This window comes from Lissotriton helveticus, chromosome 1_1 (genome assembly GCF_964261635.1).
Source record: "Lissotriton helveticus chromosome 1_1, aLisHel1.1, whole genome shotgun sequence".
In the NCBI taxonomy this organism is placed as follows: Eukaryota; Metazoa; Chordata; class Amphibia; order Caudata; family Salamandridae; genus Lissotriton; species Lissotriton helveticus.
The window spans coordinates 1,448,867,236-1,448,882,818 of record NC_136057.1 but is presented as its reverse complement, the minus strand read 5'-3'; the positions used below and the strand labels follow the sequence as shown (position 1 = coordinate 1,448,882,818).

At 47.6% G+C, this 15,583-nt stretch overlaps 1 protein-coding gene across 1 annotated transcript in view; it reads left to right on the top strand.

The window, feature by feature from the left end:
- The first annotated feature begins 1,462 nt into the window (after nucleotides 1-1,462).
- Nucleotides 1,463-15,583, top strand: part of WNT1 (Wnt family member 1) — an 84,107-nt gene continuing 69,986 nt past the window's right edge. The window contains exon 1 of the mRNA XM_078658254.1: nucleotides 1,463-2,495. Coding sequence (XP_078514380.1) covers nucleotides 2,395-2,495 — 101 coding nt within the window. The 5' untranslated portion in view covers nucleotides 1,463-2,394. The remainder of the gene's footprint in view (nucleotides 2,496-15,583) is intronic.

Below are 15,583 nucleotides of genomic sequence, written 5' to 3'. Positions count from 1 at the left end.
TTCATGTCCTCCCTTGATGCTCTCCCTTCATGCCCTCCCTTGATGTAAATGTAAATGTAAATGTAGTTGAGCTTATATAGCGCACAGCTACCCGCAGTGGGTTTCCCGGCGCTTGCTTAGGGAACCCTTCCTGGTATTCCCCTGTGAGATAGCAGGGTATCCACAAGGTGAAAGTCAGGCATCCCGCAACGAGGGGCCGTTGTGGAGATTAAGCAAGCTATTGCCCAGAGTCGCAGAGTGTGAACCCGTGAGTCGAGGAGGCACCAGGGCGAGAATTATCGAGTCCGTGGAATTTTTAGCCCAAGACCCCGCCGAGGCGGGGAATTGAACCCTGGTCCAGGACCGATCTCAGCTTCCGGGTCTGCTGCCTCTAACCCCTGAGCCACACTTCTCCACGGTGACCCCTCCTCACTTTACAGGCCACGAGACCCTTGTGGCGAGTTCACCTGATGGCTCTAGGTCCCCACTTTCCATCCCCGCCGGATGCTCTCTAGTGCCCCCTCTGCCCTTCGCGGAATGCCCGCATGTGTACCCTTTACCTGATTGCCCCTTGGCTGTGCCCTGCTCGGTGTCTTCTAAATAGGTACGCGACACACGCCTGGAATTCGCTCCATAATTCCGTTTGTTTCCAGCCCTGTGAAGTCCCCCGAAAGCGTGGTCCCAGCCTGGAGGGTGATGCCATCCTCCAAACATGCCCGCGATCCCACAGGAAGCTTTTCTCTCTCATCTACAAAGCTACTGCCATTGTCTCAGGCACATCAAAGCTCCGAGAGGTGCCAGGAGGGGAGCCCTGGCAGCGCCCCACAGCATAGCCAGGCCCTGCCCGGCTGCATCTGTTTTTAGTGCCTGCGGAAGATCCCACTTGATCTCCCCCAAACCCAGCCCGGGCGGAAGAGGGCACCCACCCGCAGCAGGGAAAATATTGGCAGGCAAATCACTCTTTCAGCATGACGTCTCCAGACACTGCAGCCAGAAGAGAAAAAGAATTCTATAGATATAAATATGCGCACATTAGAAGGGGGCGAAAGCCGCAGCGCGAGCCTCGGGGACGGTTCCAATGCTCTGCGGTGAGAGGGGCAGCCCTGGGAGGAGATTCCAAGGCGGGCAGCGCCCGGGAGATGCAGCGGGGCTCTGAGGCGGGGCCCGCGGGAGGTGTCCACGCGGGAAGAGGGATTCCCTGCCTTTCGAAGGACTCCCTGCCTCCGGGGGCCCGAACTTCAGCCGGCCCTGCCTGCCAGCGACCCTCCGCTCGCGCCGCGCGCTCCGTCACGTGGGCGCAGAGTGCCCGGGACGCACGTGCCGCGCAGACCGTGAGGCAGCGCGCGCACTCTCTTCAGCCGACGCCGCTCCGTCTACCTTCCGCAAGCTGCTGCTCTCGCGCCGTCGGTTGGGCGCCCCCACGTCACTCTGAAAACCACCTGCGCACTGTGTCGCGTGGCGTCAACTCACTCTAAGCACAACCTGTGGGCTCTGTGGGGTGGTATCCCTGCCTCCCCAACACACTTCTGCTCATGTTTTCAAAACTCAGATCACGACTTCAGAAAAGTGAGTGATGTCCTATCTGTGCCGGCGGCATATAAGGAAAGCCTGCAGGGGGCAAAAGGGAGATTGGGGCGCTGTGAAGGCAGCAGACGGCCTCGGCCTCTCTGCGCGCAGAGGCATGAGTGATGCGCAAGTGCGCGGCGGCGGAGTGGTCCTCTGTGGGCGGCGCGGGAGAGGTCCGCTGCGTGCACACTCGAGGCATTAATCTTCCTGTCCGTATCCACCTCCAGCTTGTCTCGTGGTGCCAGCCTCTCTAGCTCCCCTGTCTCTTGTCTATACGCCGCCCCCTTAGGGCCCCACCCGCCTTCTCTCTCTCTCTCTCTGATGGACAGACAGCTCCCCCACACACATACGCTCAATGGATCAGCAGCCCCCCGGCCCCCCTTCCCCTGACTGTCTTGGGATGAGGGCTTGGTGGCTGCGTCCTGGATGGAGATGCTGCAGGCAGAGTCTATAAGAGGCAGGGGCAGCCAGGGATGAAGGGAAGATGCTGGGGTGATGCTGCAGTGCCCAGGACAATTAGATGCGCGAGCCAGAGTGATGCTCTGATCCACGCATGAGCCTACCTCGCCATCCAGCACCAGGGGCAGGACTGCTCCATCCTACCACGGGGCAGACCTCGGAGCGTTGGGAACTCACCCCTCTGTTGCTTGAAGGAGACACCGATCCGGCCCCTGCAAAGGATCAGATTTTGAACTGCACACACATTTTTGGGAGCGCGAGTGTTTTTTCCTGCATCATCTTTTCGTCTACGTGCATCATGCAGTGACCCCAGGTGCTGTTGAGAAGTGGTGGATTAGAGGCGCACTGAGGGTCGGGTTTCTTGGCGTAGAGAAGCCCACCGCCGAAGACATGAGGCCGCTTAGTTTCCTGCTGGGGCTGAAAACTCTCTGGATTCTGGCCTTTTCCTCCTTGTCCAACACACTGGCGGTGAACAACAGTGGGAGGTGGTGGTAAGTGACCGACCGCGTGCTATGTAATGCTATTAGCATGGTCTGTGCTGGGAGGGGTGGCGGCCCAGAGGATTCCTTCACACCTCTAGAAGATACTAGCACATGCTCTGGGTTGAGGTGAGGGAGAATATAGTGCTTCGGTGAACAGGGAGGTGAGAGGGAGTTAAGTAGGGCTTGAAAAACTGCCCAAAAAGCCTCCACCATCTCTGACAGGTGATATGAAATGAAAGGGATCCATACCGCCCAATACAGGCTCCAACAGGGGACCCCATCACGAGAGCGGTGAGATGAAGACACACACAGGGTCGTGCACATATCACAGAGAGACACCCATTACCCAACCTGAGAGGAGGAAGAGGCCAGCATCACTCATAAAGCTTAAAAGCTGGCTCGGTGAGAGCTTTCCATGTTTGGAAGAAGTAATGTGTGTACCAACAGGTCCGCATTTTAGTACCAAAAGCCAGGAGGCCCTGTGCACTCACACATTCCTTGATGTTGGTCCTTTGTCCTGGCCCTCCAGCTAAGCTCCCAACTGGATATTGATAGGTCTGCACTTTTAGGGGCACCTGGTGATGCCGTAAAGATGTAATCTTAAGCACTGTACTTGCAGACCACAGGGAGCATTTAAAACCCCATTAATAAGTCACCGCTGTAGCATTTTAGTAGCAAAGGAGGCATTTCACAAGAAACAGGAAGAGATGGAATATTGATGGGCAAAGGAGAAACGGTCCCCAGAGGTCCAAAGCGCCTTGAGGCTCATTCTTCAGGGGAAATAGCACCATGAAAGGATGGAGTCTGGATGGGCAACGGAGAAACGATCCCCAGAAGCCCAATGCGCCTTGAGGCTCATCCTTCACGGTAGATAGCACCACGAAGGGATGGGGCAATAAGCACCTATCAGCAGAGGCCTAAAGGAGGATTGATAGAACAAATACAACAGTCCCGAGGGTCATTTTTTTGCAAAAGATTTACCACCTCAGTGGTCCCAAACGGTGTTATAGCCGTACATGAAGAATAAGCCCCAGGATGCAATGCCAACTTCTGGGTTGCAACGTCGACATACTCACAGAGCTATCCCATCGACTGTACTTGAATAATGACACGATCTTGTTGATGTTGGACTAATTACTGGTACCTCATGTTATTTGGATGATTATACGTATATATGTAAATATTTGTTTGCACTGAGCACTTTCTGCACCTTGCACCATCTCCAATGATTTTTTCCAATTTTGTTGTCATAAGGTTGTGAAGATAATACGTGAATAATACATCACGCTGACATTGCATTCTGGGCTTATGGTGCATTTATCGATATCCCATCACACACACACAGCAGACTTAGTACCACTGTGGATGGAAATCTTTTTCAAAAAACGTGACTCTCTGGTCCTGTGCATTTGTTCCATAAGTTTCGCGGTCTGGGTCGGCTCATGTGTTTTTGCATAAAGGTGGCCTGGAAATGGAACCAGGATAGGACAGAGCCTTGGATGGTACGGGACCGTGCAGAGAAGCATCAGAGCTCCGATTCAGAGGTCCCAGGGAGGGCTGGGGCTGATAGGACTAATGTAAGTCAAACGTCTGTTGCTATTCTATGGAGATCGGTGAAGAGGGAATGGGAACCTCCAGAGCATAGAAACATCACCCCGCTCCCCCCGAAGCACCCCCACATCTTTACATCCCAGTACAAACAGGTCCTTTATTGGTCTACCCCCTTTTACAAATTTAGCAGGGCCCTTTGCTGCTTCGTCAAATCCTGGGAGGTGTTTTAGAGTAATCTTTCCCCTGCGCACCCATCTATGTGAGGCCTGCACATCTCATAATCTACCAACATTAAAAGGGTAAGTCGTGGAAATATATGAACGACCAGTAAACTGCACGTGAATTGGCGAGATAAAAGACCTTCATCCTTACGAGGGCGATAAAAAAGAGCACCACTAGTAGAGGGCGCAATACAGCGCATGGCTGCCCCGACTGGGATTCGCGACGCAATAAACGGCAAGCAAGTCCGTTATAATTCACTTTTCAGGAACAAACTGCGTCATTCTTGTTGCAGGACAAGGCCAGCAGCATTTTAGTACCATTTCCCTACAACTGCGAATGATGTCGATCGAAGTTTGTGACGAGTTCATATTTTGTGGCGTAGGTGTTAGGGCTGTCACTGCTCTTAATGACCCTCGCAGCCACCGGTGGCCTCTTTGGGGTTGGCTGTGCTGGCACTCTCACAGGTGCACGTGTACACTCAGGGGTGCCACCGGTGGCCCCTCGGGGTGGTTGTGGCACTCTCACAGGTGCACCTGTACTCTCAGGGGTGACACGGGGGCCTCTCGGGGTGGCTGTGGCACTCTCACGGGTGCACCTGAACTCTCAGGGGTGCTGTCCATCCCTCTGAAAGAAGGCTTTCAGGGATCATTCGGCGGTTATTTATTTCGAAGATAGTATTTCTTTCACACCCTGGGATCGGATTGTAGCATTGCTCTGGGTTCTGCTGCAGCTTCTTATCTCCGCGCACTCCCTCCTGACTCTGTAGAAGACGCCAGGCCTCTCAGATCACTCTAAAACGTGGTAAAGCCCTTACATATTTATCGCACCGTGGCTGTCCCAGATATGCATGTATTAGTTTGCACTGCCATGTTGCCTGGCGGACACTTCAAAGCACTAGAACGCTTACTTACAGTTGCTGCAGTGGAAGATTTCTAGATTACGAATTTTCTGGGTGTCCAAACATTGCAAGAATTACGTTACTTTATACAAATGTTTAACTGCCTTTTCCGTAGCACAAACATTTTCATAGGCTGACACTTCCAAGGGATTTATAAAGATCTGCAAAGCTCACGTTTGTGGGGCTCTGGATGCCCCCGAGCGCGCGTGCTCCGACGCACCTGTGCAGGGTGAGCCCTGGAGATTCTGAAAGCAGAAAGTCCTCTGAAACCAACAGGAGCCACGAAGTTTGGGCATATTTAATGTAAATTTGAAAACTCATTGCACTCTTTTCTAGATTCTTACATAACGATTACAAAATACAAGTACGTGCCATGTTATTTTGAATGACAAATTAACAAAAATACATTTTTTAACATATAAAAACGTTATTCACGACAGACAGCAATTTGAAACACTGAAAGTACTCGGCACATTTTTTTTATGTTGTTAAAATATCTAGTTTTTCAAATTTAAGGGGGTCTGCAGTATTATTGAAGGAAATGTACTTATTTTCAACCATAATTCGGTGCTACGAAAGTTGTAATCGTTTACGGTCTGCTATTTGTGCAATTTTTCACTATTAAAATGTAACTTTTGCATAGCAAAACGAAGACTTCCGAGCAAATCTGAGTGTTTAGTCACTAAATTTACGCAGTCAACAAAACTGTGTCGCACAAAAGTCTAGGAGTGTGCTTTTGTTTCGTTGCCGACTGAATTCTGCAGACTTTGACAAAGGTGCCCCGCCGTGGGGACATTAGCTTGGGTACACTGCCCTGGGAATAATTAAAAGTGAGAGTCTTCGAGCGACACCGATCATTTACCTCCACCGCCTTGCGGGGGCTGCTTTGTGGGGCAATTGGATTTCATGCTGAGCATTTGTACTCTCACAAAGCAGGTCACACTTCACTTAAAGAGCACTTCTCAGAGACAAGCCCAGCTTCTTAATGACCACTAAGATAGCTTAGGCCTTTAACTAAAATAGTAAACGCTACAGGATTTCGAAAACAGCAAAATAATCAAAACGTGTCTTTTTACAGAGCGTTCTCTTTCCCCCCATCATTTATTGGCCTACGACATTTGGTGCACGCTCCACGTGTCGCGGTGGTCCTCTTTCGTCACATGCCTGGGGCTAAGCAGGGAGTTAATTACTGGGGACTCCCTTTTACCCTTGTTATGTGTAGTGCACCTTGCATCAGCCTATGGCGTCACTGATGAGTTGGTAGGATGCCCGTCCACACTAGTACGTCGGATCATCAGGCCAGCTTCAGCTTATATTGGCCCTTTTACCCCTGAACCAAAGGCTGTGTGAAGCCACTGCTAGCCAAATTAGCCTACTCAGTTCACCTATTTCATAAGCATGCAAGGCAGAGTAAGCCCCACTTTGACTGCCACTGATGCTGACCGGAAGCCGTTGAACACACACTCTTCAGCGGGTGCATTAACCTACAAAGCTATCTCAACAGTTCAAAACCTGTTTACATCAATATTTTGTATCCAAGGACGATCTACCACTGAGGCACCTGTTCTCTTCAAGCAGAATGTTCCTCTCGGTCCTGGTAACTTGAAGGACTTCAGTGGTTTGTTAACACTACGCTTGGGAATTGAAGAAAAGGACATTCTCTCTTTTATCGCCTAGTAGCAGTAGTCAGAGCTCTTTGCCCTGGGTCAAAGGCCTCCCGCATGGGTCCTGTGGTAGGATTCCCAGTCCTGGGTCCTCCTTCGGAAGCCTCTGTTGTGGCTCTCGTGGTGGGAGCCCCAGGCCTGGATCCTGGCCCAGACAGAGGCTTTGGCGGGGCTCCCCTGGTAGGAGTCCCAGCCCTTGATCCAGGCCTGGAGGGCTCTGCCGTGGGCCTTGTGGTGCGAGTCACAGAAGAGGATTGTGGTCACTGGCTCAGATCGAGTGAGAGTCCTCGATCCTGGCCAAGCGCCTCTCCAGAGCAGGTCCTTATCAGACAAAACACTGAACGACTACCGCACCTGAAAGTATTGACATTTTGGTTGACTTGGACAGGGCCCACACTTTTAAATGCAATTCAAGATATGAAACTAGAGGCTTCCCTTCTAACACCGTGGGCCTGAGATATACATACTGTCTCTTTCTCTGCAGAGAAATAACTTGTGTAAAGCTAGGATCCTGAAGGTTCCTGCAACAGGAACATATGAGGTCATTTGAGAAACGTCTGGGGTTGTGTAATTAAGGGTGTAGGGGTGGCATATGGTGTCTATTTCAGGAGATACCATCTGGTGTGACTCACAAGGGGTCACCGGAGGGCCTACTCCTTCTCTTAGACACTTGGGCACTGCTGGAATGAAGCCTGTATAGTAGAGGAGAAAGGGGGCGCCGGGAATGCACCTACTCCTTCAGGTTGGAAAGCAGCTTCTTGTTAAGCTATCTTCTCCTGGGGTAGAAGAGTTTTAATGAACATCATCACACATAATTGATGCTCTTTTTGAGGGAATGAATTTGTGTTTTTAAAAGCGGCCTTCAGCACAGCCCACTGTGTGGCCTTATAGCTAGCATTTGAAACCACTGGCCCTACATTGTTGGCAAAAAAGCTGTAAGCCATTCCAGCTGTTGAACACTCCGGGTTTAGCATCCTGACTGAAGGCAGCAGGAAGAAGCACTCCAGAGCTGCTCATCTCCTCCCTGCTGACTTTACAGCAAACATCATGTGTGCTCTTCGTCCATATGTTTTTTAGTACTCTACCTGCAGTTGCACACTGGTGGCCTTGTCTGTGATGGAGCTTGAAAAGGATGAGGAGTTAGAGGGGAGCCGATTTATTTCTCTCAGGGATGAGGTACTTCGGCTGGACTTTTTAAGACCTCGGATTCAGCATGTGGCCACGCACCCTTCAAGGCGGCCAGTGTGGTGTCAGGGAGACGGCAGAGGAAGGTGCCTTTCGCCCGGTGCAGGAGGACCACGTCTTGGACTGTCGGTCTGACCTAGGTTTGAGGAGAAAACGTTTCCCTTCTTCTATAACAGCTGCTGTTGGACGTTTAGGCCTACTAATAGGATCACAGATCTCTCAGGTGTGTGGTTGAGTCCTCAGACAATTATGAATTGTCAAAGGTAGTGATGGTTTCTTGTAGCTGATATTTGTGGGGACACCACGAAGGAGAAGGGCGAGGACTTCAAGGCCCATCAAGCCCTGCTACTGGTGGAGGTGCGGTACTCACCAGCACACCGGTCAGGTGCATTTAAGGCTGCCAAGATCCCCGCGGCGTCGGATGCGCCCAGGGGTGTGCCCAGGCGATACCAGTAAAGTAACTGGAGATGAGCAAATGTAAGTCATCTACTACTTGTCCCACCATTTTATCTCCTTTGCAGGGCTCCACAGATATAAAAAGCTCTATAATGAACTTTCTAACATCCGTGGTGAGGCAATTTCTGGTGAAATTAACGTGGTTGAGGCAGAACTTGGCTTGCACATAGCCGTGTCGAACACCAATTCACCTATTTCTTTGGAAGATTAGGAGACTAAGTGGAACAACGCTACAGCTGGAGTTACTTCTGATGGCACCAAGGAAGGATTAAAGGAGGGTGCAAAGCTGACAACTTGTGCATCATCCTCAGAAAGATATTGGAGGTTTAAATAATACACTCTGCCTGATTCTGGCCCACCAGGATCCAAAAGGAAAAGGAGGGAGTAAACACCAAAGCCATTAAAGCTTCCTGGCGAGGTGAATAAATTGAAGGGCACATAAATCATAAGAAGAATGATAATGGAGCTTGTAATCAAGCAGATGATATACATTTTGGGGTCATGTTGACCAGCCTGTTGGCAAGGATCAAGGCCTCGATTAACCCTCGTTTGGAGGAATGTTTATCCAGTTTGGCAGAGGTTTAGAAAGCAGTCATTAGCATCACACAGGTGGGGCTCGTTGACTGTTAATCTCGGCCCAACTTGTGTAACTGTGTAACCTTTATAACGATGTAACCTGTAACTATGATCTGATGCTCATGTAAAGCGCTGTGATACCTCCGGGTCTAGCCAGCGCTATATAAAACCTTTAAAATAAAATAAATAAATAAAATATTGCATCACTGGGGTTTCGGATAAAGTGCGAGAGAGACGCATGATGGGAGGACACTGCAGGGGATTCTTCTTCCTTAAGGCCCTGGTCCAAGGGCCTCAAAGCTCAATTGTCATGTTCTAGAGTTCCGTCCCGGGTATTAGGACATAGCGAACCCAAAATTCCACAGGAGCGAAGATGTTGTCTCTTTACTCCAGTAGGGTACAGCCACCCCAGAACACAGAGACTAACTGAGGGTGCTAATTCCCATAAGGAGTGGAGAGATACGGAAGGACCACCTGGGTGTTCTTTCAGATGAAATATAGTCGAGAAAGAGCATTCCTGCAGAAGGGCAAGAAAATAGCAGAGAGGTGATTAAGTAGAGATAGTCGTTTTTACAACATATATATGTAGTTCACCTTGTATGCCACCCCAGACCTACCTTATAATGGTCTTGATGAGCTGAAAACCACTCCTTGATAATCAGGCAAATTGGAACTCGATTTCGTAGTACTTCGGATAGAGCACTTTATTCCAGTGAGCAGGTTTCTTGTTAACGTTAAAATAAGTGACTGTCTCTCCCATAAAATGAAGCAATTCAACCAAGGGGTTATTGTTTGCAATCCGACATGATGACAAATTGTCTCTTCACAAAAAAATGAAAATGTTTCCAAATAGGATCAGTCCTTCAAAATAATCTTAGGGATTAATTCAGATTAAGAGGTCCACATCCTTTAGCAAGAAAAATAAGCACAGAGTACAATCCGACTCTATTTCCCACTCAAATGTTCAAAAAATAAATGCATGCATAAAATAAATTACCTCAGACTCAGGAGCGTCTTCAGACTGAATTCCGTAATGGCAGGAAAATGCGCGAGGAAAGACACAGGGGTATCCCAAACTGAGATGTAGAACTCGCGGAAAAAAGAAAAAGAAAAATAAAGACAGCCACGCCTTAAATCCGCGGCAGCAGAAAGCGGAGTCAGAGAAACAACCTCGGGTTCACGATGAGGAGCCCCCGTCCAGCCGAACACGTGTAAAGCACAGGACCCTCTCTATAAAGAAAGACAAGCAGCAAACAAAAAATGCTGCCAACAAAAGATACCCTGGAGCTGCACTCGTCTATGACGAGACCCCTGCCAGCCCCTCTAAACCCAGGCCAGAGATCACTTAGTGTAGCTTCAGTGCCGCAGGTTAGATTGGCAAGTGAGCATGTGCTCAGGGCTAGCAGACAAGGTGCAGGAAGGCTTTTCCCGAGAAGCAATATGTTTAACTTACCACCTGAGGCAACTCCTTATGAGGTGGTACTGGGCAACATTCAACTCTTACAGGAAAGAACAGTAGAAGAGTTCACCCAGTTAAAGAACAAGGTTACTCACTGGTTCAGTACCCACACGGTAGCCGATGTCTCAATCATGCACTCTATCATTGTGGTAGGACAAGTGCCCTGGATCGACCAGATCCGTAAAAGGTGGAAAGGGGAATGTGTGGTGGTAAATTTGAACCTGAAGAGGGGTGCTGCCCGCCTTTGGCTACCACTCTTGAGCATTATCATCTGGCATCTTCTATCAAGCGTTTACATTCAGGCTTTTTTTACCTCCCACAAAAATATGAGTGACCGATGTGTGCAAAAGGTATCTGAGTCTGTGGCCCCGGCCCCTGAGATTGCCCCCTCAGGACGCTCGCTGATCACACCAGGACTTTGTGCTAACCAGACTTCAAACCATTTTGAACCATTGAGCACATTGGTGGACAGTGAGTGACAAGAGACTAATCAGCGGACAACTGTTTATGCCCTGGTTGTTCACCTCTTTCCTCCCAAATCTTCTTCTGAAATCTGCAAGTGTGGTCTAAACTTTTTATGTTGGAACACTGCGGGTTTAAGATAAAAAAAAACGGACCTGGACTGCAGTGGTTAAAATGTATCTCGTTATTGTCCTACAAGAGACATGGGGAACTAGCTTTTCTTTTGCACTGAATGGCTTTCAGACCTTTTTTGTCCCTGCAACTCATTCGTTGACTGGGAGGCCTAAAGGAGACTTGCTACTGTTGATGATTGTGTCTATTCCATGCAAGCCTCAGCATCTACAGACTGAGTCATCAAATTTACAGGAGGTGGTTTTACAGTCCCAGACAAGGGAGGATTTGTTAGTAGTTTATTTTTACAATGCCATCTCTGGCTCCACCTTTTCAGAGCACTTGGTTGCACTACACAGGTTCTTAAGCACTAAGCGTGTTAGAGATCTGTCTTACTACTGGGCTTAATTAATGGGCGATTTTCATTTGTCAATCAATCAATATATATTTCTATAGTGCTTCGCTACTCAAAAGAGTTTCCCAGCGCTATACATAAAGATAGGGGAGAGAGAGACTTAGAACAACCAGTTTTCAACAATTTTTTAAACTTCAAAAAGGACACGCAGCTACGACTTTTGCAGAGAAAATGATTTCATAAAGTTTGACCCATAAATGAAAAAGACCTGCCACCTTGCCTAACGGGTTGATAGTGGGGCACAGTGGCAAGATTCTGATATCCCATGCAAAGATTACGTCAATGCGAGTAGGGATGCACCAATTCCTTAAGATAAAATGGGCTGTTCTTATGTAAAGCCTAATGAATAAAGCATAGGTTTTTGAGGTGTATGCGCATCTCCATGTCAGTCAGAGTAGGGAATGAAGTTGCAAGGCGAAGGAAGACAGTCTAGGTACATGGCAAAGCAAATAAGCTTGAGACTTTTGCATCAACTGAAGCCTATTTAGAATTTATTTAGGAACTGCCAAACAAAGCACATTGCCATAGTCCAGCCTAGATATGATCAAGGTTTGAACCACAGTTTTAGTGCCATCAATGGAAGGAGCCAGATCATTTTACTGACCATTTAAGCAGCCAGAAACAGTAGGTAGCAATTTTGGAAATTTGAATATTAATAGAGAGTGTAAGATCTAGCCACACACCCAAGTTTTTTGCAGCCTTACAGGGGATGGGCATTGTCCCCAATTTAGCCGGCCACCACTGGAAACCCCAAAGCTGTGGTTGATTTTCAACTATCAGTACCTCTGTTTTGTCTCCATTTAGTCTAAGAGAGTTATGCCTCATCCAACCAGCTACCTCAGACAAAAAGAGTTTAAGATCGATAGGCCCATCTTCTTTATCATCCCTAAGCACCACAGTGACCTGTGTATCGTCTGCATGTATAAAAATAGTTAAACCATACCTCTCAGCTAGATCAGTGAGAAGCCTGACACATATATTAAACAATGTTGGGCTTAATGAAGGGTCTTCAGGTACCCCACAAGGCAGATGGAAGAAGGAAGACTTATGTGGTTTACAAGAGACTTGGAGGGTGCAGCCCTTTAGAAAAGAGAAGAGCCAGGAAAGAGCAGAATCCTGAAGGCCAATGTCTCTCAGCCTCAGGTTTAAAACTGCATGTGATACTGTGTCAAATTGTGCACCAAGATCGAGATAATGAGAGCTTGTGTGCCCCCAAGATCCATTTGTTTTCTAAAATGCTCGACAGCATCTAAAAGATCAGTCTCTGTATTAAAGCCAGCGTGGAAGCCCGATTGGGAAGGGTGCAGCATCCTAGAAGTTTCCAAAAAACTGGCTATTCAAATTATTTTCTATTATCTTGGCACAGATTGGTAGAAGAGAGATGTGATGAAAATTTGCCCAGACATTGGGATCTAGAGTGCGTTATTTTAAATAAAGGGAGACCGTGGCATGTTTCCAACATAAGGGAACTCTACCTTCTTCCAGAGAAGTATTAATACTCTGTAATAAGTAAGAAGAGAGCACACTGATGATCCTAATCATCTGTTTGGAAGCAACGGGATACCAGGGTGAGCCTGATTTAATGGAGCCTAATAATGACTCCAGTATTTCGTGATCTATACCACTAAATTGTGATGAGCTAGAATTGCAATAAATGCCTGCATTAACTAGTTATTCCATATCACCATTGGCGGCCAAGGAAAAATAGACATCAGTGATCTTGGTATTAAAAAATGTTGCATTATCCTCGCAACTAGTCTGAAAGAAAGAAATAGGCGAGGAAGCTTGCACAGGGCCTGGCAGGGATTTCACAATCACAAAGAGCTCCTTGGAAGAATTAGAAGCATTAAATTTTTTTGCTGGAGTAGTAATTCGCCCGTGGTTCATGGTGGGCCTACTCCTTAGCTGCTGCCCTCATTTTAAGTTTTGACTCCTTCCCATAATTTTTACACCATACTTGCTCCAACTGTTTATTTTTTTTCTTGAGTAATTATAAGAAATCTTGAAAAGAGGGGGAGGATGCACACTGCTGTTTGATCTTTCCTACTTTGCATGGCAACATGCTATCAATGGAGGAGCGAATCCAATTAACAATGGCATCAGCATATTCATCTAGATTACCTGTGGAACCTGGGCTTTCCTTCCGCAAGTCCGTACTAACCAGTTCAACATTCAGCTTCGGCCATCGACGATAACTCCTGAGCAAGCCAGGAGCAGCTTGTCTAGACCCTTGGATCAGGAGTGATAAATGGTCTGCAGAAAGATCCGTCCAATGTAACGGTATCAGACTGTCTGCCAACAGGCAGTTCAGATTGTAGAAGGCTCCATCAAGAGTGTGTCTTGAAGAATGAACAAGAGGCTATAACCCAATAGTCCGAAAGTCATCAGCCAGTGCAATGGTCGAGCCCTCATAAGGATCATCAACATGAATATTAAAATCTCCTAAACTGGTAAAACTAGCTGAATTCATAACAAACAGAGCAATCCTGTCAGCAATAACAAGGCACCACCTACTGGCAGGGGTAGGGGGATGATATATTAAAGCACCTTACATGGTGTACTTCTCCATTAATTTAAATGAAGCCTTTGCTATTGGGGACAGATCGAGATTCAGTAGGGCAATTGAAGCTAGCTTTCGGAATAATAGCAATCCCACCTCCACCCCCACCCATTCAATCTTGTCTAATGATTCTATAATGTTCAGGGATAGGTTGAGCAATATCAGGCAAGAAGGAATCATTAAGCCAGGTTTCAGTAAGAAAAAGAGCATCAATATTATAGTCACTTATGAAGTCAAACATTTCCAGGGGAGTGATTGGCCAAAGAGCGACAGTTAAGCACAACAAACTGAAACTTCATTAACCTGTCGCCAGAATTCTCAGAAGTCCGAACATCATATGTATTAAGATTGGTGTCTTGCGTGAAGTTAGGGCACCAACCACAGTGGGGGCATATGTACAATCTCTCTCCTAATACTAGCTTTTAATAGCAGAGAGGAAGGGTCCTGGGACACAGTGAGCTTTAGGCCTCAGAAGACTACCTATGAATTTTTGAGGTAAACAGTGCAGGATTCTTGACCCCTGGCCCCGTTCTGGGAGGATGTGCACTGACGGGCTTGCCTTTGGCATGCCTGCGGCGTGTCTACTGTGCAGGTCCATGCACTGCCTTTGTTTAAATAGGGGCAGGGTTGCATGAGCGTGATCAGATGCGCTCTTGAACTAGAGCGCGAATGAAAACTTTGGATGGCCAAATCAAGATAGATGACAGTTACCCAGCTCTGAAAAATTGCAGAGTCCGGTAAAAAGTAGTAAAGTACCCCAGCACATTGCTACTGCACGCCCCATCCCTTCCAACAAACCAATCTAAAATCAAAACACTAAAATTAATCTAAAAGTGAAGTTTGAAATCAGCACAAAACCCCACAGAAGAGGAAAGGGTACCTACCTTTATCATTGCACCTGCGCACCAACCTTATTTAAATAGGGACAGAGCTATGTGAGGGCCATCAGGTGCGCTTTTGAACTATGGCGCAAATGAAAACTCCCATGTTTAGGTTATTGTCATGTTTTTGTTACCCAACGTCTTTGCTCCTGCAGGATAATACGTTCTACTTTGAGCACTCTAGTCTGAGGGACCTTGTAACTGTGTTTATTTCTGAATTTAATCTGTTTTGTACCTTTGAAATGTTTGATTTGCAGGGGCCAAAATCCCTCCCCCCAACCTTCACAGGCAGGGGTTGTTCGACAGTGATTGATTATATTCTGGTATGAAGAAATGTATTTAATAACATAGAGGAAGTTAGGGTTCACCTCATGGGTTTTAGTGACCACAGCTCTATTTCTCTGAAGCTGTGGTGGACCCTCCTGCATGAAAAGGTTAATTGCAAGTCCAATACCATAGGTATAAAACCAAGTGACCAAGGGAGAAGACTAAAATGTCCAGAAGTGGCCCAGTAGCCTTCCATGCACACTTAAGGGAAGTCTGTGCCCTGGAACTAGATCAATGTCGGAGGGGTTAAACTAACCCCTCAGAGGCCTTGAGGGCTTTTCGGTGATCGCAAAGGTGGTCTATGCTTACAATCCCTATCCACGATCAATG